Source organism: Monodon monoceros, unplaced genomic scaffold (assembly GCF_005190385.1).
Source record: "Monodon monoceros isolate NGI ecotype Baffin Bay Population unplaced genomic scaffold, NGI_Narwhal_1 Super_Scaffold_4, whole genome shotgun sequence".
In the NCBI taxonomy this organism is placed as follows: Eukaryota; Metazoa; Chordata; class Mammalia; order Artiodactyla; family Monodontidae; genus Monodon; species Monodon monoceros.
This window is the reverse complement of record NW_021703781.1, coordinates 22,223,642-22,248,569: the sequence shown is the minus strand read 5'-3', so window position 1 is coordinate 22,248,569 and position 24,928 is coordinate 22,223,642. Positions and strand designations below refer to the sequence as shown.

The window sequence follows — 24,928 nt, the reverse complement described above, 5'->3', positions numbered from 1 at the left end:
TGTGAGAGCTTAGAAAAAGTAGATAACCTTTTTGAGTACGGCTTCTCAACTGAAAAATGGTACTAATAATAGAAAATGGTACTTCATAGAAAAAAGGTGAGGTTGACTTCTTCATTTATGTATTCTTTGATGACCTCTCCATTCCCTTCCGTCTCCTTATCCTCCTCCCATGCTCCTTCAATCCTTTCGTCCTCCACACTCCTCCCACCTCCCAGCCTTCCTTTTGCGCAGGCGCCCTGTGCGGCGCTGAGTCAGGCTGCGGGGAGAATTCGGGCCGCCCGGCCGGGACAGAGCTTGCGCCTGCGCGGTGGGCGGCTTTGGGGCGGGGCACGTTTATATTCGCTGAGGATCAGCTGACGCTCTGCATTGCAGACTGCGGAGTCAGGAGGCGTCATGTACTCCTTCTTGGTTCTGGCCAGCCTCCTGGGCGCGGGTAAGCCCTGGGACCCCCAACCTGGGGAAGGGGACCCCGCAGGACGCAGCCCGCTAGTCCCGGAGCGGGTTGTACCGGGCCTCAGCCCCTTTGCTCCCCATAGGGATTAGTGAGGGGCGCGCACTGCGCAGGCGCCTGCGCAGAGCCAGGTCCTGCTGGGCGGCGGAGGGGCTGCTGGAGGCGGGAGGCGGTTGGGAGCCTGGCTGCTTAGGGGCTGGGGTCGGGCTTGTGTGCGAGGCGGGCGGGGCCGGGGAAGTAGCGTCTCCCTCACGGCCTGAGTTGGCGGACTGGGGCTCCCTTAAGCTGCCGGTCCAGCTCTCGGGGTGGGCCTGTAGGGTGACCCCTCCTGCAGCTGTGTCGTGCTTGTGCTGGACGCACGTCATGGAGATGGACTGGGGCCCCAACTTCTGGATAGACTTTGGCCCTTGGCCTCACTTGCCCCAGTTTTTAAGAGTATTGAAGTTGCAGAAAGCACCTAAGTATATCTTCTGTATTGATGTTTATCTTTGCATATATATTTACTCTTGATCCTACGTCTTGAAGATGATACGGGGTTTTTGTGGTCCTGATGAGTTTGCAATGGAGCCCTCATTTCATCTTGCATGGCCATTGGCAGGTTTTGGCAGTGACCTTTATTTTGGGGAAAATCTAAGTACCTGAGACGTTGTGGTCCTGAAATAGTACTGACGGGTGTTAAAATCATCGCAGGTTATGTAGCCAATGCTTGGGAACCAGCTGTACTGCCTTCCTGGAATTAGGAGGGGTCCCGTGCCCTTCCCATGTTATCGAGACCAACCCTCCACCCTCAACTCTTGCCTTCATTAACCTCATCTAAATCATCATGGTAAAGGGAAAGGAGTGAGGTTGAATGACTAGGAGCCAGATTTTAATTTAAATACACAGAGGATCCCAAATCTGGATGTTTTTTGGTAATAGCCCACTGAGGGCAATAAACCTGATCTTCAGGCCCGTCCTCAGTTTCTGTTTCTAGTTAACTGTAATCTAAGGGCTAGCTTCCATTCTAACTCATGCAGCAATCCAAATTTTAATAGACAGTAATGTAATGGATGACAGAGCTGATGGGAATCAAATAAGATATTTATAGGTGAGATAGATTTAAGGTGTTTTTCTCATGTTAGCTTTCAGCAACTTTCACGAATGTGTCTTAACCTTAAACCAAGCTCCTAAACTTGCTTTACTTGTGGATTATGAAAGGCAATCAACTTGTAAAGAAAGATTTTTGGTTTTATAGTCACCAAAGAAACTTTCTTGCTGGGGTTGATACTGCTTTTATTCCATAGTCAGTATGATAAAGTAATGCTAGTCTCTAAATTTTCTATACTGATTGAAAACGAGTTTTTTGTTTTTCAGTATCAAACTGTTCTTACTAGCAGTGACTCACTCCTCACGAGACCCTTAAGAGTTCTGACACTCAACCCACACAAAAAGGACTAAATTGTTTGTTTGGAAATGTAAAATCCTCCTCTGGTATATATGGGAGTATGGCTAACCAGACTGTTAAGTTAAACTAGATACCCTTTTCCCTGAACACTTGGGTAAATAGGAGTGTGTAATAATGGCCTTGTTCTAATCTTGCTGCCCAGCCTTTAGGATTATGCCAAGGTCATGCTCTGAACACAATATATGAGTGCCCGCTTGCCTTGACAGCTGTGGCCCCAGTGCAGCTTTTTGGAAATGTATTCCTAAAATTTTTAATATTGATAGTGAGCTTGTTAACGAAGGTGTCTAGTGACGGCAGCCGTCATCTGCTCCCTGAGAGCTTAGAACTTGCTGTTCCAGTGTGGCACCAGAGAGTGTCATCCTGAATCTGGAGAGGCTTTATGCTTTGTGTTTTAATGATGTCCTGGTGGTAGAGACTTTTGCTCTTGAGTTATTTTCCTACTCATCCAGTTGCCCCTCCTTTTTCTCCACCTGGAAAAGAAATGGCAGTGATGGTATACTGAGAGAATTGGAGAGTATCTCCTCTAACCTCTTAGGAGTGAAGACACTGAGGCCCCCCAGAAATGACTCCCCCAAATCGTAAGCCATTTACTGGGGAAGTCAGAATCAGAACCCAGGAGTTCTGACAGTGCTTGCTCTTTATCCTTCCATCAACACCAAGCACTTAACTTTACAAACTTATGGGGCTGTAATTTACATACAGAAAACATGCACCTTTTAAGTGTACAGATTGAGGTATTCCTGCAGAGTGAACGAGCCCACTGTAAGCAGCCCCCAAGGTAAAGGAGGAGCATCCAGAAGCCCCTGTGCCTCCCCATCCACTCACCCTATCTAACTTGCCCCGAAGGAAACCGCTTTGTTAGCTTCTAGCACTGAAAATGTAAGAACCTAATTACTGTTTTTGAGCTTTTTATAAATGGGATCATATAGTAAGGACATACTGTTGGGTGATTCCTCTAGTGGAAAAAGGCAGGCCCGGTGTTAATGAGGTGGTCAGTATAAAACAAGTGGCTTGGTGCCTGGGATGTGGTACCTATTCCCTGAAACTTAGCTGCCCCTGTTACTGCCACCTGTGTAGAGGCTAACCAGCTGAATAGTGTTTACCCGCCACTGAGGCAGGTAGCTCTCTAGGGATGCTAGAATGTGTTATGTACAAATATATATACTCATTTGATAGCTTATTTTTATTAAGATGCAAGACATGAACGTATAGCACAGCCTGCTGAATGTCAACAACTCCAGTTCTCACCTGCCAGGAATTTGGATAATTCCCCTGTTTAGCAATTTTTAGTCAATCATCAACTTTACTCTGAAAATAACAAGGATTTGGTAAGTGGTTTAATTGCATTTAACAAGGTGTATCCAATACCTCCTACGACAGTTGAAGCGTATTAGATCAGGTGGTCAGGATTTTTCTAGATGGGGAAGGAGAACTTGCTCCTCCATTTTCTTGGGCTCTGAAGCTGGAACGGCTGGGCTGTGGCTTAACTGAATGGGGACGAGGAAGGGCGACAGGGTGTTGCTGGCTGGGGAAAGTACCTAATAAGGCATGGGAAGCTCTCAGGGCCAAGACCATGCCACTTGGGCAAGTGTGCACTGCAGCTTCTGGAAGCAGTCTTCTAGCATGGGCATTCTAGGTCCTCTAAGCCTTGCTTCCGCCACCAGTTATCTGCTTCTGCCTCCTGGGAGGAGGGTCTGGATTTTCCTGCCCTGCCTGTTTTGTTTTTTGTTTTTTTAAAATCATTTTAAAACTGATGGTAAATACAGTGATTGGGATGAACAGTTTGACTGTTGGCGAAAGCACTCATTGCTTTACTTTTGTTCCGTGAAGTTCCAGAAAAAAACCTGAATTTTGGCCTTGGGTAATGGTCTATGCACTGAAAAATAACCTGTCAAAATTCCATGTTTTCTTGCGGAATTTCTAATTCTTTATGATGGGAGTGAGATGATACTGTAGAATAGAAGTTTAGCTTTATCACATCATTGACTGACCTTGGGCAGTTTTCTTCAACTGTGCTTCCTCATCTGTACAATGGGCTTAATAATGTGATGCTTTAATAACTTACTGTACGACAAGGCATAGGTAAATAAGTACTATAGGGTTTGTTGTTAAGCCACAAAAAAACAATACCATGTTTGTTAATGTCCTTGTCCCACCAGCACAAGGACAAAATCAGTCTCCGCCCTTGATTTTGTGATATCTCCTGCCTTCTTTCATTTCATGGGATGTTGTAAATTTAACAACAAACAAAATTAAATTGACGTGTAAATATGTTATGTTGGACATAATTACCAGATCAGAAAACAAACTAGGGTAGGTAGTCAGCCATTAGGAGGGAGGTGGGAAAGAATTTGGCTAGGCAGCCAAACTCTTGGTTTATACATCAGTTTTTAACAGAACAGCCCAGCACATCCGGGCTGGTTCCTGGTAACCTGACTACTCAGATTCTAGGCTGGTTGTCCCTAACCATGGTACCTGGGGTAAGTCTGTTCTCCACTCCCCGCCCCAGTCTGGTTTCCCCATCCCTCAATGGCGGTGAACTGTTCAGATAATAACTGCACACAGTAAACAAGTTCCATCGGTGTAATAGTACATAGAGTAAAAAGTATGTTTCCCTCCCACCACTGTCCCCTGGGCCTTTCCCAGAGGCAGCCTGGTACCAGCTCCTTTAGGAGCCTTCCGGAGCTACCTATAGGTGGCTGTGTGTATGATTTCCCCTTCTGTTTTTCTTTTTAACACAAACACATATTACACTGTTTCGCTCCTTGCTCTTTTTAAAAATTGTGGAACATTCTAGACATCCGGAAAAGTGGAAGAGTAGTGATAATGAACACCTATGTATATAACACTCTAGTTAAGATATAGAACAACCCGCTGCCTTCCATAGATAACCACCTTCCTGGCCTTGGTGTTTATCATCCCCCTGCAGGTCTGTCTTTATACTTTCATACATATATGTGTAATCTTCAGCGGTACGTCTAGTATTGTTCTGGTTTTTTTTTTTTTTAACCTTTTTGGCCGCACTGCGCGGCATGCGGAACTTCCCCGACCAGGGGTTGAACCCCGGCCCCCTGCGGTGGAAGCGACAGTCTTAACCACTAGACCACCAGGGAAGTCCTGTTTTGGATATTTTAAACATTTTATGAATAATATATGTTCTTGGGTTAGTAATTGTTTTTTATTTTGCTGGTGAGGTTCATTCATTTTGAAAATGTTTAGATCTGTTTCATTCATTTTCACTACAGTACAGTATTACATTTATATCATACTTATTCTCCATTCTGTTGATAGACATTTAGATTATTTCCAGTTGTTTTATTGTTCTGTTACAAACTGCTTCTATAAATACTCTTGTGCACATGAACAGACATTTCCTTAGAGGATATACCTAGGAACAGAATTGCTGAGTTGTGGAGTATATCTGTTTTCACCTTAATTAGAAATTGCTGAATTACTCTATCAAATGATTTTAGGAATTTCTGTTCCCACAGAATATGCGGTTTTTAGTTGCAGTATTAACATGTGATGTCAAACTTGAAATTTTGCCATGATAAAAGGGTGAGGTGGTTTTCATTTGCATTTCTCCTTTTATTTGTATCTTTAGAGGTTATTTCATGCTAATACAGATAGATCTATACTACTGCCTTTCTAAAAAAACATAAATTTTGGAATAATCTTAGATTTACAGGCAAGTTGCAAAGCTAGTACAGTGAGTTTCTATATACCCTGCACCCAAACTTCCCTTACTGTTAACATCTTATATAACCGCTGTACCTTTGTCAAAAGTAAGAAATTAACCTTACTGTTAACTAGACTGCATACAATATTTGGATTTTACCAATTTTCCTAGTAATCTCTTGTTTCTGTTCCAGGAGTGGATCAGAGTACCACATTGCACTTAAGTTGTCCTATCTTCTTAATCACCTTCTACCTCCCAGCTGTTAAAAAAAATAGCTGCAGAGTATTTTATTGTATGGATGTGTCAATTTAGTTAAACCTATTGATGGACATCTGTGTCATAGAAAAAGTGAGATGGATTCTAATGACACTTCCAAATTTTAAAATTAAATTCTGGCCACATTTGGATAGATACTGCTTTTGAAAAGAAATTCTTTACATTGACAGGAAACTACGTAAATAAGATTGAAGGAGATGTTATAGAAAGTTCTTTTGGCCAGTCTTAGTGGCGTCACTTATTATAGTAAAAAAAAAACAAAAGAACTCCTTTAACAGCTGTGCTGGAATGCTGTCTCCATGTGCAGGCACTGATGCCAGAGGGTCATGTGGCTCTTCCTGTCTCACTAGGAGTAAAACCTAACGTTTATTATGCAAGGTCATGTCATCTGGCCCTCGGCTGCTGTTCAGAGTTCTTCCTCTCCCATCAGGTCAGGGCTGCTTACTTACTGTTGCCCATTTTGTGTTCTACCTATCTGGGTCATCTTCCTTTCCAGGTAATCATGTAGTTTACTCTCTGCCCAGGTGTTGCCTTACCAGAGTTGCGCCCTGCTCTGTCTGAAATGTCCATGTCTTGCTCTTCCTTAGCTTCATTTTTCTTCGTAGCACTTGGCACTGCCTGGCATCATATGATGTGGTTTTTTTTTTTTTTTTTTTTGCGGTACGCAGCCCTCTCCCTGTTGCGGCCTCTCCCGTTGCGGAGCGCAGGCTCAGCGGCCATGGCTCACGGGCCCAGCCGCTCCGCGGCATGTGGGATCTTCCCGGACCGGGGCACGAACCCGGGTCCCCTGCATCGGCAGGCGGACTCTCAACCACTGCGCCACCAGGGAAGGCCCATATGATGTGTTTTTATTTGTTGTCGTGGTCACTGACTGGATCTGCAGCACGTACAACAGTGTTTGGCCTGTGATAGGTGCTCAGTCCTGCTGAACCGTGGTGTGAGCTGTAGCAAGAGGACTTAAGCTCAGTAACTGCTGGTGGGTCGGTGTGCATGAAACTTAAGTGCTGGTAGTGCCAGATCTTTATCACGATTAAACAAAGCATTTTCTTTTATTAACTGAAACGAATTTTACGAAATTGTGTTTAGGAGTTTGCAAATCAAGAGTGACTTTGGACTCAAGTGAAGTGTTGGCTTTTAATAATAGTTCGTGTCCAGGTTAGAGCCAATCCCCCCCACCCCCACCCCCACCCCGAGCCTTTTGGAGAGGATTTTATGTAGGGGTTAGGGACACAGGACCCTAACATAACTAAGCTACCCCTGGTGGCCCTGATTTGAGGTAAATCTGAAAAGGGAACCAGCTATAATCTGAGGAGTTGTTTCCCCTCTTTTTAGTTCCAGAACTTAGTTGTTTTTAAATGTTTAACCCAGTGGTTCTCAAACTTTTTGGTCTCAGGATCCCTGTATACTCCTGAGTCATTGAGAGACCCCAAAGAGCTTTTGTTAATCTGGGTTATATCCGTGATATTTACCGTCTTATAAATGAAGCTGACAGAATTTTAAAAATAATCCTTAAAAATAAATCCATTACATGTTAACGTATTGTGATTATAATGAAAAATAGCTGTTTTCCTAAACATAAGCCTATTTAGTGAGAAGAACAACTTATTTTACATTTTTGCAAGCTTTTTAACACCTGGCTGGATTTTCAGCTGCCTCTGCATTCAGTCTTTTGCACTGTCACATGTCATATGCTTCCAGAAAAATTCCACTGCTCATTTTTGAGTGAATGAGTGAAAAGGGTAACTAACATCTTCATATTACTATTATGAGAATTTTGACTTCATGGATCCCCTAAAAGAATCTCTGAGACCCTCAGTGTTCGGTGGACCACGCTTTGAGTGTGAACTACCAGTGTAGCTGATTTGCAGGAACTACAGACATCATAGTAGGTGACACTTCCTGAGAGTTCATTGTGTACCCAGCACTGTTCTAAGTGCTTTTTGCTTAACATTTTATCCTCATAGCAGACCTCTCAGGTGAGAGCAACTAAATCAGAATGCTGGGGACATTCTAATATCCTGCCCTAATCCATGCTGTGGTCTGAATTTTAGATTTCAGCATTTCCAATGAAGGTGGTATTCCTTTTAAGTATTAAGTACTCAAAAGTGACATTTATAGTAGACACACTTGCATGTATCTGAAACTTTTTACTTAATAAACAATCATGTGCGATGAGCCCAGAACACTGAATTTCCTTATTAGTGGGTTTGCATGAAATCTTTTTTTTTTTCTTTTATGCATATTATTGTCTTCTTCAAGGGTGCAGAGACCGCCCAGCCGGTTAGCAGGGATGGGATAGAGCCTGGGCCGGCTTCCGGCTGGCTGGCTGGCTGAATTGATTTCTGGGCTGTACCCTGGGCTGAGTGTAGAACCATACAGATGTGCCTTTGACCTCTGCCTGTACCCATTCACCTGGCTGGACCTTGGGCATTTCTGTCAGGGACTTCTTCATGGTCCAGTTGTCGAGTAATATTATCTAAGGTGATTTAAGTTTATGTCTGATCATCACTTGATAGGTTGACACTTTGGAAGAAGAGCTTTGCTGACAGGAGTTTATATTGGACTGGAGTGCTCCTTTTTTCTTTTTTTAATTAATATTTTTTATTGGAGTATAGTTGATTTACAGTGTTGTGTTAGGACTAGAGTGCTCTTTCTTTAAATATATATTTATTTATTTTATTTTTGGGTCTTCGTGGCTGCGTGCAGACTTTCTCTAGTTGCAGCAAGTGGGGGCTACTCTTCGTTGCAGTGCGCGGGCTTCTCATTGCAGTGGCTTCTCTTGTTGCGGAGCACGGTCTCTAGGCACACGGGCTTGCGTAGTTGTGGCATGCGGGCTCAGTAGCTGTGGCGCGCAGGCTCAGTAGTTGTGGCGCACGGGCTTAGTTGCTCCACGGCATGTGGGATCTTCCCGGACCATGGATCAAACCTGTGTCCCCTGCACTGGCAGGCGGATTCTTTTTTTTTTGCGGTACGCGGGCCTCTCCCTGTTGTGGCCTCTACCGTTGCGGAGCACAGTCTCCGGACGCGCAGGCTCAGCAGCCATGGCTCACGGGCCCAGCCGCTCCGCTGCATGTGGGATCTTCCCGGACCGGGGTACGAACCCGTGTCCCCTGTATCGGCAGGCGGACTCTCAACCACTGCGCCACCACGGAAGCCCTGAAAATTCTATCTTAACTGGTGTTGGTACCTCAGGGTCAGGGTCTCAGCCCTGTACTGCAGGGCTCCACTGTGGCCTTTGCTCATGGCCTGAGGCCAGGAACCAAGGAGGAAGGGAGTTTTGATTGTTACTCATTTTCTGAAAGTGATGACATTTGGTTTGGAGACTTTGGTCCCATATCTGTGGCTAAGCATATGACCCCAGGCCTTCTCAGCCACCCAGGTGGTTCTATGGAGGGATGAGCCTGTGGTTGGGCTTCCTACCAAAGCATGTGACCAGGCAGCTGAGGGCTCTGGCTGGCAGTGAACTTCCTCAAGGCTGTGACTCCAGGTAGGGGTGGAAGAGGGCCCATGAGGGTGGGTGCTGGTCACAGCTCCTTCTGGGCCCCTCTGAGTATGACTTTTCCTTCCGTCTTCGTGCTTTCCTGAATTTTCTTAATTGTAGGCAGTGAACATACGTGGTTTGGTAATCAGGAAAAAAAAGCCTCTTATTATTTTTAAATGTTTTAAAATTATTTTTTAAAATTAATTTTTTTTTTTTTTTTTGCGATACACGGGCCTCTCACTTTTGTGGCCTCTCCCGTTGCGGAGCACAGGCTCCCGACGCGCAGGCTCAGCGGCCATGGCCCACGGGCCCAGCTGCTCCGCGGCATGTGGGATCTTCCCGGACTGGGGCACGAACCCCTGTCCCCTGCATCGGCAGGCGGACTCTCAACCACTACGCCACCAGGGAAGCCCGGGAGTGCTCTTGAATGAACTAGATAGGAATTTCTCATCCCAAAATCAATTATGCCAAATTGAATCGTTCTTTTACAATCTAAGAAGATCACACAGCCTTGCCCCTCAGTGTGTGTTATCACACAAGGCAGTGCACCTGAGGATTCTGTTGCTTTCTTCATGTGGATTGATTTCTTGTCCTAGAATGATCTGGCTTGTGAGGAAAATTAAAAAGTAAGGGGGCAGTGCGAGAGGAGAAGCAGGAAAGAAAGAACCTTTGTCTTAAGTAACAGAAATAATAGCTTATCTGAGCCAGAGGTGATGGGATGTCAGCCTAGCAGCTTGAAAGCTTTATTGCCACAGATTCCTTCTGTGATAAGAGGACTATTTGGACCTTACTTCCTCCAGATCAAGGCAGGCTGCCTCTAAGCGTATGCCATTCAGAATGATTAAATGGGCAGTATTTTTATTCTGCTCTGCAGAATGTTTTCCAAAAGCAAGATCCTCTAAAGAAGGGACAAGTGCTCTTTGTCATCGAAGGTATTTGTGACACCAGCTGTTTCATCGGGTAGTCAGTGTTGAGTGCATTGTGTCATCTCCTGCTCTTAGGGAATCTAAGTGCACAAATTCTCCTGAGAAATGTCTGAGTGCGGGGGACCTGAGGTAGATACTGCCTCTCCTGGGGTTCCTCTCTCTCGGTTTCCTAGCAACCGGCTTGTTGCCATGGCAGTGCATCACCCAGGCAGCAGATCCACTGCCCTGTGGAATGTGTGCTCTGATTGTTGAGATTGGGAGGCTGCTTGCATTTTCTGTTACCCCCTTTTTTTTTTTTTGATAATTAGACTCGAACGGTATTTAGCATATGTTAACTGAAATATTTAAAAGGAATAAAAAAGATTTTATATGGCTAAAATAGTAAGACTGTTTTAACAAATAGGGCATAAAACACACATTCTAGGAATGATTATCCCTTCCATTCTGAGGTGGTTTTTGAAAATCTTTGTTAATTATATGGTGTACATGGACTTTTAAATATCCACAGTGGAGGTAGGCCTTAGTCAAGACTTGTCATTTGGAGACGATTTTGGTGAGTGACGTAGATGATTAAGCTGGTATTATAGTTAGGCTTAGGTTTGACTGCAGACAACAGAGACCTAGAATAATGGTGTCTTAATTATGATCGAACTGTTCCCATCTATCATAGCGAGTTCAGGAGCCAGGCAGTCTAGGGCTAGCATAGTGGTTCTACTTTCAAAGGAATTCAGAGACCCAGACTCTTCTAGCTCAGTGTTCTGCATCATTGAGGTCTAGGCCCTTTCTTCATGGCCCATCATGGCTGCCAAAGTTCCATCCATCACTTGTCTTTAAAAGTGCAATAATGTCTACTAACATCCCATCAACCAGAATGTGGTTTCATGGCCAGACCCTGCTACAAGGGGGACTGGGAAATGTGGTTTTAAATTTTGGCAGCCATGTGTGTAGCTAAGAATTTGTGGTTCTGTTCCTTTCTTTTTTTATTTTTTATTTTATTTTTTTAATCTTTGTGGTTCTGTTCCTTTGAAAGGAGTGGAGAATAGGCATAGGGAGCAACTTGTGGTCTGTACCACACTGGGCGATAATTGTTCCCTAAAACAGGTCGTAAGGTTTAACTATTTTTTCTGATTTTAAAAGTAACATGAGAAAAAATTAATTTATGCCAGTATACAAAAATTAGAATGTGAACACCTCCCTTTGTCATCCTTTCCCTCGAGTCCACCATTAACGAGCCAGTGTACAATTAACTGAGCTTCATAAGTACCAGGCACTCTCAGTGCTTTCTGTGCCTTCTTACTAATCTTCACAGAATTCCTGAGAAGAGGGCACTCTTTTTTTTTTTAAAGGAAGTTATTTAAATAATTAATTAATTTATGACTGCGTTGGGTCTTCGTTGCTGCGCGGGCTTTCTCTAGCGTTGAGCGGGGGCTACTCTTCGTTGCGGTGCGTGGGCTTCTCATTGCAGCGGCTTCTCTTGTTGCGGACCGTGGGCTCTAGGTGTGCGGGCTTCAGTAGCTTGTGGCTCACGAGCTCTAGAGCGCAGGCTCAGTAGTTGTGGCACATGGGCTTAGTTGCTCCGCGGCATGTGGGATCTTCCCAGACCAGGGCTCGAACCCGTGTCCCCTGCGTTGGCAGGCGGATTCTTAACCACTGAGCCACCAGGGAAGCCCCAAGGGCACTCTTTATTTTCCATATTTTGCAGATAATTGTGGCGTTAGTTGTCTGAGGCTTGGCTTTAGTAGACAGCAGAGCAGGAATTTCGTCAGGTCTGTCTACCCCCAACACTCAGGGCAGTGATCATGTTGCCATACTGCCTCTGTGCCCTTCCAGAGAAGGAGAGGTTTTTGTGGGGGCTTTTCTAAAAAGTGGGTTCCAAAAATATTTTCAACAGTGGCAACTTTCTTGGGATTGGAGGGCCAGTCAGCCTGTAGCTCCAATTACGTGAATTACTGAAAGCTTTTCACTGGTGGTGGTACTGGTGCTTCGCTGGGCACCTCTCATTTTTGCCCACGCAGGGCTTCTTGCTTAGCTCCTAGCTACACAGTATCGACTCCTGGGCTCATTACAGTCGGGCGTGTGCTTCACTCTCCTTGTGATTTCTGGGTCTTGAATTTAGCAGCCAACAACTTCTGAGGTTGCTGGGAAACAGCTCTCTAGGTCTTTGAGCTGCCAGTTAATGACCTGGTTAAATGTAGAGAAAGCAAATAGAACATCCTTGATTCAGCTATTTGTGGAACACCTGTTCTGGGCAAGACAGTAGATGTGAAAAAGGTCTTCCAGTTGCTACTGTGGATAATAATAGTAATAGTGCTCACTGGACTTTTGTAGCATGCCAGCACTGCACTGTGTTTTACAGTCGGTTAATTTTTACAAATCCCTTGGAGTAAGTGCTAGTAATAGGCCCATTTTGCAGATTGGAAGACCAAAGTCTGAAGGTCACATGACTAGAAGTGGTAGAGCCATGATCTGAACCTTCACTGTTTGATTTCAGAGGCAGTCTGGTAGGGGAGTCAAGATACTGTGGGTAAATTAAGATACCAGAGAGATAGATGATGGTTGAGAGACTAATACTCTGGCCGTTGAAAGTGCATAGTTACGTCGTCTCTTTTCTCAAAACAATCCAGTGATCAATGGCTTCATCCTCATTTTACAGATGGAAAACAAGCTCAGAAGGATGGTGATTTGTTTAGGGTCATTTGGACAGGACTTGCAGGCAGATCTTATTTTCTTTTCAGTATACCGTGTTTGAAAAACATTTAACTTGTTAGATGGTGGGTAAGTTGCCTTAGAAGCCTCACTCTAAACTTGGGGTTTAGCTCCTTCTCACTTAAGTCATTGTAAGAGCACCTAAAACACACACGGCTATGGTGAGCTCTCCCCCCTTCCCTCCCTCCCAGGCTCACTGAGGACTTTTGGTGCGAGTCTAGAGCGGCCACAAAGCCCATGACTGATCCAGCTCATGGCAGCTGTTCTCAAGACAGTAAAATTCCACTACAGCCTATCTTTGATAAGTGACCTACATGTGGAGTGGTTTAGAGCACATCTGCTTATTTTCTTCTAAGCCTAGGAGTAAGAAGGGAACAGAGCCCCCACCCCTTTCCTAAGGAGATAACCACTGAAGTCTTAAAAAAACAAAAAACAAACCTGAAACCCTGTCCTAATAAAATGAAACTTGGTTGTGGGGTTTTAGTGTCTCTGAAGTGATCATTTCTCTGACTCCAGCCCGCCAGCATTTGTCACTGAGGGCTCAAATGCCAGGCCCTTGAACTAAGAAGTGTAGTGCTCGCCTTACCCTGAGCAGTGATCCTTCTTAATAGGACAAATTTAATCAGAAATCTCCAGGGTGTCAGGCAGACATTCTAAGAACTGTCTTAGAGTTCAGCCTGTCGCCTCAGGGAAGGAAGTTGGTTTTTGGGGGCAGTGTGGGAAGATGAAAATAGAGATGAAAGCTTTGCTGGGAAGATGTTTTGAGAAATAACTCATAAGAACGTAGGTTAGGGTAATTTTAATATTGGTTACGTGTAAATACTGAAAATGTCATTTGCCTCATTATTGTAACAGTGAAGACTTTTGTAGCCCCTAGAGGTCTTCTAGCCCCGCTCACCACTCAGGCTCCCTCTGACACAGAATCCGTCTAGGTTGGGCATTTCATTTCTGCTTGGTTGCTCCCACTCTTGTAGAGGTCATCACATAACAAGCCAACTCATTCCCTTTTTTTTGTGTGTTTTTTTTTTTTAAGCATCAGTTTAATGGTTAGAGGACAGTTCAGGCTTCAGAGTGAGAACTCTGACTTCAAGTTGAGACTCTGCACTTATTAGTTAGAACTTGCTTAATCTCTCACAGGTTTCCTTTATTTTTTTCTTTCTTCTGGCTGTGCCGTGTGGCATGTGGGACCCTAATTCCCTACCAGGGATCAAACCCCGCGTCCCCTGCAGTGGGAACGTGGGGTCTTAACCACTGGACCACCAGGGAAGCCTGCGATTCCCCTTTTATAGCCTGTGGGTGTTAAGTATGTTCCTTACCTTGAGCTGTGGTCTGCTTCCCTTCACCTCTACCCACCGCTCTGAGGTCTGGGATCTGAAGCCACCACCCAGAGCAGATCCACCCCCATGTCAGAGGTGGAAGGTGTCCTTCACCTGTGAAGATAACTGTGCTTATCCCGGAAACCTTCTCTCTCCCAGCTAAACACCTGCAGTCTCCTAAGGGCCTCGCCTTCCGACCTGCGCTTGTCACTGTCCCACGGGAAGCAGGGTGCGCAGGTGTGCTCTGCCTGCCTGTGTCCACTCACGCCGCAGCTTCTGAGCCCCACCTCTGTCCTTGTGCTGTTGGCTTTTGCTGCCCTGCTTTTTCTTTCAGCCCAACAGACTTCACATTTAAATTTAACCCGGAGAGTTTCATTTTCCCACCTGTCGTCTTCAGCCCTTGCTGTCCCTGCTCAGCCTTTTGGGATGAGCCTTCCACTCCATTTAGGTGCCCATCATCTGGATCTCCCCACCTCCCCCTCGTTTCTGCCACATCACAACTGGGCGACACTAACACGAGCTGTCGCCCACAGCATGGACCATGGGCGACACTCATCACAAGGGATGAGTGCCTGGTGGGGCCTTTTCCAGTGGGCCTGAGGTCTGCTGGAGCCCCGCTCCTGAAAAGACAAAAGTGTTCTTTCTCTTCAGCAAAGATCACTGCTCTCCCTCAGAATGTTCAGGAATCCCCCTCCCCCCACCCCGCCCCACCAGTCTTTCAGCTGCCCTCTTTCAGGTGCCAGTTCAATTTTCATTTTGAAGAAGCCACCTCCGGCACCCCGGAACAGTTGGGCATTCTCCTTGCAGCTCTGTGTTTTTGCTAACGCAGCACCATTATTCCTGTGTCTGTCCCTCCCACCTGAAAGCACTGCTTGTCGCGGTCAATGGAGTTGATAATTGCGTCTTCATCTTAGTTGTTTTCCCACTTCTGTGGAGAAAAACCATGCTTACCCCGAGAGCTTTCAGTCCCCAGCTGGAGTCCCTGGACAGGTGTTGAGAACCCCCTGAAGTGGTGTGAGGGTTTTGTGTATTAGTACGTTTTCTGAGGAAGGGATCTATGTTCCAAACGTGTTCTGACCCACTGTTTGATTCCCTCTCAGGAGACCGGCTCCCGAAATAAGCCCCTGAACCTCTCAGCAGGTCACGCACTTGGCATCACCAGGCTTGTTTCAGCCTCATTACCAACCCTGAGGACACGCAGTTGTTTCGGGTCATCTTAGGAAATCGCACCACAGACCATTTTAATAACATGCACCTTTATAAATTTGGCTTTAGTTTGGAGGTAAATGGGGAGGTCTTGGTGAGAACTGAATTTCTGGGAGCTGGGACTTCAGTTTTCATTTCTTAGTGTCCCTGAAGTCCGTTTTAGGCTTGGATTGGGTGACCTCTTAGGTCTGCCAGATTGGCCACCAGGCATATATTTTACCTCTAGTTCTGAGGTGGGGGCTTGTTACCATTCAGCAACTGTTAGGATTGGGAAATGACCTTGGGTTCTGCAGTAGCTGGACCAATTTCAGATAGAAGGGGCTACATTTTTGGTCCAGAATAGCCTGGCCAAAACAAGTAACAAGTCTTTATAGCAGGTGATTACTGTTTCAAGTTCCTAGGGGGAGTAAACAAGTTACAAAGTATTCTTGCAGCTTGGGCCTGTGATAGTGCATTGTGTTCGGGGAAACCTGATAGATTTTGGTCAGTTACAGCCGGTTCCTGGCTGGAAGTTTGGAGAAAATCCCTAGACTGAGTATTTGTAAGGATGGAGAGTGGTGGTCAGGCCTTGTGCAGGGAGCCCTGCTTTTATCTGCCGAGGTCCATCCTTCCGGTGTCACTGTGTATCTCTGTATGTTCCTTTGCCTAGAGACTCGTTCTGTAGCCTCCTGTTCATAATTCGAGCTCCTAATTCAGATGTAGAAGCAGGCGATGTACTTAGTGGGTACTGTTCAGGGGAACTGGGAGGCCAGTGCCTGAGAGGAGCGTGGGAAGCGCTGCTGGGAGCTGCCAGGTCTGGGGCTGGCTCTGTGACCCCCTCACTCCTCAGAGCCCTTGCCCTCGTGACGGGACTCCTGCTCCCCTCTGACCTCCCGGGACCTACGGCTGAAGGTCGCAGCCTAGCTCGGCTACGTTATGGTTAACCATCTGGGGAGTGTGCTACTGTTATGAATCGGGCACATGTTCACCCACAGAGACCAAATCAAACCAACAGCTTTTGGAATGAGGCCAGTTCTGTTGAGTTCATGAACTGGCTGTGGGTTGTGATTTTTTTGCTCCCCAAAGGGCAGAGAAGACTGTAATCTGGGCAGATTAAGAATTCGTTTGGTGGTGTCTGAAGGGGCGCAGATCATCTGGCTTGAGCTTTCTGGGGACCTGTGACTCCGTGTCTGCATGAACAGTTTGTCGAACTATAGCTAGTCTTGAATAGCTAGTAAAGTAATAACAGTATTTCCTTTCCTTCCTTCTAGTTTTTTTTTTTTGCGGTACGCGGACCTCTCACTGTTGTGGCCTCTCCCGTTGCGGAGCACAGGCTCCGGACGCACAGGCTCAGCGGCCATGGCTCATGGGCCCAGCCGCTCCGTGGCCTGTGGGATCTTCCCGGACCAGGGCACGAACCCGTGTCCCCTGCATCGGCAGGAGGACTCTTAACCACTGCGCCGCCCTCCATGTGTTGTAGCCCATGCTGTGTGTGTGTGTGTGTGTGTGTGTGTGTGTGTGAGAGAGCGAGAGAGAGAGAGAGAGATGTCTATAGAATTACTGTGTCCTCTCTTGGTTTACAAGGTGAAGCAACATGCAGCATGACTCCGGTGGTTCTAAATCTGTTTCTTACGTGGCTGTGGGGTTTTCTTCTCAGACCCAAGCCACATGTTTTTTTCTGTTTACAGTAGAAGTTACTTCAGCCCTCCTGTGATAGCTGCTGGAGTTTGACCCCTGTGCCAGTGTAATCTGTTGCTCCCTAGTGAGGTGTGAATGTGAGAGTTTTCTTCCCAGTTTTTAGTTCCAGAATCAAGGAATACCATAGTTCTCTCAGGGCAGTTTATAAAATATTCTTTAAAACTACACACAAGCAACATGACATGGGGAATTTAAAAAAGTAATTTAGCCAACCACCTTGTTTTATTTTCTGATTTTTGTACAACCCCAATTTCATATTCTTGAATATTTTTCTGTTTGACGTACATCATTTTTATAAGTATATTTAGCAACTGCATAATATTTTTTTTATAAATTTATTTATTTATTTTTGGCTGTGTTGGGTCTTCGTTGCTGCGCATGGGCTTTACTCTAGTTGCGGTGAGCGGGGGCTACCCTTCATTGCAGTGCACGCGCTTCTCACTGCAGTGGCTTCTCTTGCTGCAGAGCATGGGCTCTAGGGGCATGGGTTTCAGTAGTTGCAGCACACAGGCTCAGTAGTTGTGGCTTGTGGGCTCTAGAGTGCGGGCTCAGTAGTTGTGGTGCACGGGCTTAAATGCTCCGTGGCATGTGGGATGTTCCCAGACTAGGGCTCGAACCCATGTCCCCTGCATTGACAGGCGGATTCTTAATCACTGAGCCACCAGGGAAGCCCCTGCATAATATTTTGGTGAGAATATCACTAGTCTTTTCCCTCTAGTGTTGACCATTCGGGTTACATCTGCCTTTTTTTAATGTCGTGAATTTGACTTAATATATATACACACTTAGGCATACTGTATTTTACCTCTTGAATTACTGGATTTCCCTAAAATGTTTTATTAGAAGTGGATTTTTGAAGAGGGATTTTTTTCCCCTCAGTTCTTGAAATATATTAATATATTTTGAGAAGTACTTACTAGTCACACTGCTGTCAGCCTTATAAGAATGCATCTTTTTCCACAAATTTATCACTATTTGGTGGTAAGGTTTTTTGTTTTTGTTTTCCGTTGGCTATTATTTTGACTTTATAAATATGGTACCTTCTTGCTTTAACCTGCATTTCTTTGGTTCCAGGTGACTTGAACCTTTCTTCTGTTTTTTTTTTCTCCCTAATCCCATTTCTGTGGTTGTGACTTCTGCCCGAGTCCTTTCCTTGTTACACCATAGATGAAACTCCGTGTGTGCAATTGGTTTCGAATGGACATACCTACACTTTGTGATATCCAGGCTATGTAGTTTTGTTTTTTTGCTAGCAAACTTGTTTATGTGCAGAAACTCACCCAGTTGATTATAAAAGGTCTCTTCTACTAGAACAACATTAAAAGCCATTGTTTTATGTAATGAGGATATGACTCTTTGTGTTCTCGTTACAATTTTTTTTTTTTTTTTTTTTTCCCCCGTACGCGGGCTTCTCACTGTTGCGGCCCTGCCCGCTGTGGAGCACAGGCTCCGGACACTCAGGCTTAGCGGCCATGGCTCATGGGCCCAGCCGCTCCGCTGCATGTGGGATCTTCCCGGACCGGGGCACGAACCCGTGTCCCCTGCATCGGCAGGCAGACTCTCTACCACTGCGCCACCAGGGAAGCCCTCATTACAATTTTTTTAACTTTGGCCATTTTTCATTTTTACAGAAGTTAAAATCTTCTATTTTTAAACCTGCCAGTCTTTTTTGATTTCTTTCATTACTTCATGGAAATTTAAGATGGTAAAGATTAAAAGGACTGATCTGTCTGATACTGTTTAAAAATAGTGTGAGAGGAAAACGGTGAACCAGGTAGATTAGTCCCTCTCAGCCCTGTGACATATGATGTGACAACGCAGCTCCTTGGCTCTGTGGCTCATACAGCTGGTGAGGGGCCAGCCTACTGTCCTGCAAAATGCCAAGGCCCCTGATGCTGGGGAAGCAAGTGAGGTGGGCCTGGTATGTGGGAATGGGCCGCATCCTCACGCTGATTCCGCTTGCAGCTCTCGCCAGCCCCGTCCTGGGCCTGAGAGAATGTACCCGAGGCTCGGCCGTGTGGTGCCAGAACGTGAAGACGGCGTCTGACTGCGGGGCCGTGCAGCACTGCCTGCAGACCGTCTGGAACAAGCCGACCGTGGTGAGTGCCTCCGACTGCTGGGCCTCTGTGCCTTCTGTAACTGCTGCCCTTTACGGAGCGCTCTCTCCTGCTTCCTTTTGTTTGTTCTTCCTGGTGAACCTGAGACCTGTTTGTGGGTGGGGGTACCCATGCGGAGGAGTGGCGGGCTGGAGCGGGGAGGCTCCATTCCCCCAAGGCCGCCCAGTGTCCTGGTGGCACAGATAGGGGGAGGTCCTGCCTGTCCTCCACCGCGTGCCTCATGCTGCCCTCCAGATGCAGCTCCCACCTCTCTACCCCACATAAGGGACCGGCAGGTGTAGCTCCCATTCCCAGGACAGGGCACACGGGTACAGCTCTGTCCTTGGTCACTCACTCAAAGTAGATGCTAAGCTTTTGAAATCCTTTCCCCCCTTTTTGGTATTTTTGTCTTTTAAACAGGCAGATCACTGATTCAGACCCTAGAGCTTGGTAGCTATCTAAAATTTTATTACCAACTATAGCCAGACTGGAAAAGATGCCACTGATTTTTCATCTAAACAGTGATAAATATAGCACATTAATATGGGGAATACTCTTAAGATGACAGACCTCAGGTGCATACTCCACGCAACCTGAGTCCTCTCAGGAGACGCCCGAGCTCTGCTGGCTGGGCCAGGGGACTACAGGAAGTGCTGTTTGTTTGCTCTGGGATGTGCTTCAGCCTGTGGTCCAAGGCAGGATTGATTGTGTGGAGCTTGAGGTCTAAAACTTGTCGCTGGCCACTAGTACTCCTTCAGTAAGAGAAGGAGAATTAATTCTGTAACACTGCTCTATTAGTTTTCTGATTCACTGTCTTAAACCACTCTCTGTGGCCAAAATTACTTTAAGATTTGGTTTCTAATTTGCTTCTGATCTTGTTTTTAATACTGCTTCCTCTTTTGAAGTTTAATGTATCACGGGGGCAGTTTAGATCTTTCTCTCTTGACAGGACAGTCTCGTGGATACCGGAACCTCTCGGGCATCATGCACAAATTCACGATATCATAAGTTTACGATACTGGAAAAAAGGCATATGTAACCTGAGTGGCCGCATGCACGGCATTAGCCTGATTAGGTCCGAAGGTTCAAGGCGGTTTCTGTAAATGCAGCTAAATTCACAGGTGTTCCTTAATCTCACCCAGATGTGTTAGTTCCTTCTTCATGGGTTGAAAATTGGTTGACATAAAGAAGGGAGCGCCCCAAGAGCTTTGAGGACTGGCTAGAATTTCCGTGGTCCTGGGCCATGTAGGGATGCCAGGCTTGTCTAGAAGACTCGCGTCATGTCTCTGAGCTCTGCAGTGGTGACGTGTGGCCTTCACTGGCACACAGCACTGCCCAGGAGGTGGAAGGCAGACAGAGCGCCGGCAGCAGTGCTGGTGGGAGTGCGCAGAGGTCTGACTGGGCCTTGTTTCACTGCCCGCACCCTCTTACTCTGTGATGTTCCGTCACGTTACCGATTTTCTCTGATTTCTGCTGCCCTGAGTTCCAGCTGATTTTTGAGCCTCAGTTTCTTCACAGAGCTGTTGTGAGCATGAATGCGAAATGTAGCCTGTGCCGTGTGCACTGAGCAAGGCGCTGAGGGGTATAGAGGGTACAGGAAAAGGGTTTCTATCCTGTAGAAGCACAGCGTACTGTGATCAGCCACATCTAAGCCTCCCCCGCGGTGTCCAGTGCTTCTCACCTAGGTTGGGGGACCAGGATGTGCCAGTGTGTCAGAGATGGCCATGGTTAGATGAAACAGGAAAGCGGCCATGGCAGTTTTCAGCTGTGTGCGGTGTGAGTTATGTCCTACGAATACAGATCTCTCTCCCTCGTGTTCCTTCCTCTTAGAAATCCCTTCCCTGCGACATATGCAAAGATGTCATCACTGCAGCCGGTGACATGTTGAAAGACAACGGCACTCAGGTGAGCCGCCACCGGGGTGTGTGACTGCGTGTGAGCGGTGGCCGTGTGGCCACGTGCATCGGTTCCGTACAGAGCTGTGACTGAGGGCGTCCAGCGAGGAATGGTCTAGGCTCAGGTCGGAAATAACTGTCCTGTGGGCCACAGACTGCTTCTGTCATGTAACGTCCCCCACCCCCATCCTTTAAAAATGTAAGAACCATTCTTACCCTCAGGCTGTACAAAAACGGGCCGCGGGCCCTAGTTGGCTGACTCCTGGGCTAGGTGTCAAATGCCCGAGGTTGATCGGGACTTTGTATCACATGCCGTTAACCTTTAGGTCCATTTTTGGTGACTTCTGCTCAGAATTCCCTGTGCCAGTGAGACTGCAGGTCAGAGGATCTTCGTTCTGAATACTGCTCGCATCTGCTTTTTGCCTCACTGACCTGGCAGGGCCACGGCTCCACACTAGCCCTCTCCCAGGTCCTCTTCCCCGAGGGCCACTGTTTCTAGCCTTCACGTTTCTGGAGTTGTGGAGGGCCTCTTGCTTTCAGCCCGTTTGTGGAGAAGAAGTCCATCCTGGTCCGACCCTTGCCTCTGTCCTCTCTAGCAAGAGATCCTCGTGTACTTGGAGAGGGCCTGCGACTGGCTGCCTAAGCCGAACATGTCTGCCTCCTGCAAGGAGATCGTCGACTCCTACCTCCCGGTCATCCTGGACATGATTAAAGGACAAATGGTACGTGATGGAGAATAGATAGACTCTTCCTTCAAGGCACCTCTGGGGCCCGGGGGAGGTTCCAGACCAGATTACAGTGACTAAAATGGAAAGTCCGTTCATAGACTGAGATTTCGTCAACAGATCTTTTGTACAGTTTTCGTCCAGCATGGCTTTGGCACAGCAGATCACTCTGCTTGTAACGTTCAAGGGTTGGGGAGGGAATGGGAAATGGGAATAGAATTAATGAAGGAATGTAAACTGGTATAACAGTTACAGGTGCTGACTTGATAACTCATGTCAGCTACAAGGATGCTTGACTTTCATTCAGTGAGTATCTGTTACGCATAAACCATGGGCCAGAGGTTGGGTTTTCAGCAAGGAACAAGGAGCCAGGTTTGTGGAATTTGGAAGGACCCTAAAAACCTCCAGTGGGGCAGGAGTGTCCTGAGATGGGACCAAGGTTTTGGTAAGGAAAGCAGGGGTCACATCACGCAAGACCTTTCAGGCTGTGTTTCAGGATTGTCGGTGCAGCGGGGAGGTGTTGGAGGGTTTCACGGGGAGAGGTGAGATGATCCCTTTTCAAAGGGGTTGGTCTGGTCTGGGTCCCACCAATTGGGAGTTGCAAGAGGGGAAGCTGGCAGGACAGTCAGGTGTGAGATCTGATGGGGACAGTGGAGGCGGACAGCTGCACGTGGTCTTAGTGGATAAACGGACTGGACTTGCTGGTGGAGGGGAGGAGTTAGGCATGTCTTCCATGTTTGTGGCTGGCACCTCCAGGAGGACGGTGGTGGAACCATTTGTCATAATGGAGCCGTGGGGCTGGCCAAGCAGGTTGGGCGGTTTGGTTTGAGATGTGCCTGTTAGCTGGGCGTGCGCACGTGAGTCATGCCAGGAGATGAGGAAAGGGAGAATTCGAAGGCGCCAGGTGGCCTGTTTCCTTCTGGGGAGAGGATTTCCACTTGTGCCTCTTTCCCCCCAGAGCCATCCCGGGGAGGTGTGCTCCGCTCTCAACCTCTGTGAGTCTCTTCAGAAGCACCTGGCAGAGCTGAATCACCAGAAGCAGCTCAAGTCCAATCAGATCCCGGACCTGGATATGGCTGAGGTGGTGGCTCCCTTCATGGCCAACGTGCCCCTCCTCCTCTACCCTCAGGACGGGCCCCACAGCAAGCCCCAGCACAAGGTGAGGCAGTGGGCCTGGCCGCCCAGGGCCCCGTCTTTGGTTGGGTTTGAGCTGTGACACGAAAGGGGGCGGCATGTGCGTACAGCTCTCAGACTGGGGCCTTATTCCTTTACTTGATTCTGCAGTTCCACAACCCACCGTTCAGATGGTTGCGCATGGAGGTTCTGAAGAACCAGGATATCTAACAGACGCAGAGATGGTTCCCCCTTCCTGTTAAGCTTTACTATAATCAATGCCCACTTGATTTTAAACCTGTCAGTCCCTTTAGAGCCTGTAAAAACACATTAGGAACAGTTGAGGGACTCACCCCTGGTGCTGCAGTTACGAGCATGTCGGAATCTGAACACTCTTAGCTGTTTTTAGGAATATGCAGTGTTTACAGACCAACTGCCCCTGTGTCTCTAGGCTGATGGGGACGTTTGCCAGGACTGCATTCAGATGGTGACTGACGTGCAGACTGCTGTGAGGACCAACTCCAGCTTTGTCGAGGCCTTGGTGGACCACGCCAGGGAGGAGTGCGACCGCCTGGGGCCTGGCATGGCCGACATGGTGAGCCTTACCTCAGGCATCGGAGGACGTTCTGGGCCAGGGAGCTGGGCTGTGGAGACAGCAGTGGGGGAGGCAAGAAAAGTTCACTTCCTGGGGCGCCATTTCAAGTTCCAGCCTGAGGGCTTTGAGGAAGAGATGTTCAAACAATTCCCAGTTCCCAGAAAGCAGCCAGATATGTGGTGGGTACTTAAATACCTGGTTGGTTAATTGAGTTTGGATATGTAACAGAACTCGTGGGACAAAATAGTGGAAGGAGAAGGAGACCACTTTTGTGAAGATTTTTTTTTTTTCTTTTTTCTCGCAGTCACCACAACTTTAAGAAACAACAGTAGAACCACTTAGAACCCTGTTCCGGCTCTAAGGCCTGACTGTTGTCTATTCGTAATTCTAGGTGTGCTGTCCCCGCCGCCAGCAGGGTGGTTGCCCAGGGGAAGCCACGCGCCTGGCTTGTAAGAGGCTCACCCGGGATGCCTTCCTTACTTTGGTGAATGTTGGTCCTCCAGGCTCAGAAACTCTTCGTTAGCCCCGTGGGGGGTTTATGTCTTGGACCCTGTTCCCATTACCCACACTCATGAGATTGATGTCTAAAACCAAAATGCCATTTAGTACCCGACCACTAATGAACCTCTGCAAGGCTGGACGTGGGGAGGCCAGCTGTAAGAAGTCCGTGGGCCTGGGATCTAGAGCAGCCTTTCTGGGTGGGAATGGCTGGCTCTGGGAGCTAAGGGTTCCTTTCTGTTAACTTTCTTTAAAGCCTGTGAATCTTTTAGCCTCATTGAAGTATCTTGGTATATTTGCTGTGTCAGTTGGCTTCCCCAGGTTAACCTCTCTGAGAGCTGTCCTATCACCCTGTTTTCTCACGTATAGAGGCTCCCCAGTCATGACCAGATAGGGTCTGCAGGAAATACCTAGATTTTTATGAAAATCATTATAACTTAACTGGATTATACTGGATTTAAACTTTATAATCCTGTCCAAGAATGTGTGAACGGGTTTGAAAAGTAATCTCGGATCCATCGGCAGTGTATCTCGTAGCCACACTCACTCCCGGGGATTGCCACTGAGTAGTTGCCGTGTGACCTCGGGGAAAGTACGGGCCATAAAAGGAGATTGGAGGACCTCATCTCTAAGGGCCTTTGGAAAACATTTTCAAAACACTTTTGCACACGTGTTTTCCTGTAAGGTATGGAGTAACCAGATTGCCATTTTTTATCTTATTGAGACTTGCCCAGAGCAGGCATTGATGATTCCACTCTTGGAAACTTGCTTGATACTCACCTATTGACACTGTTGGAAAGGGTGGGGTTTTGGTGTGTTGTTGTAGCAGTGAGTTTCGCTAACA

The 24,928-nt window shown here is 46.9% G+C and overlaps 1 protein-coding gene across 2 annotated transcripts in view; it reads left to right on the top strand.

The window, feature by feature from the left end:
* Positions 1-279: 279 nt before the first annotated feature.
* The window catches only part of PSAP (prosaposin), a 33,775-nt gene continuing 9,126 nt past the window's right edge, over positions 280-24,928 (top strand). For both annotated transcript variants that reach the window (XM_029245130.1, XM_029245129.1), the window contains exons 1-6: positions 280-433; positions 19,128-19,261; positions 21,089-21,163; positions 21,750-21,875; positions 22,837-23,037; positions 23,443-23,586. In XM_029245130.1, the coding sequence (XP_029100963.1) occupies positions 394-433; positions 19,128-19,261; positions 21,089-21,163; positions 21,750-21,875; positions 22,837-23,037; positions 23,443-23,586 (720 nt within the window). In that variant the 5' untranslated portion in view covers positions 280-393. The remainder of the gene's footprint in view (positions 434-19,127; positions 19,262-21,088; positions 21,164-21,749; positions 21,876-22,836; positions 23,038-23,442; positions 23,587-24,928) is intronic.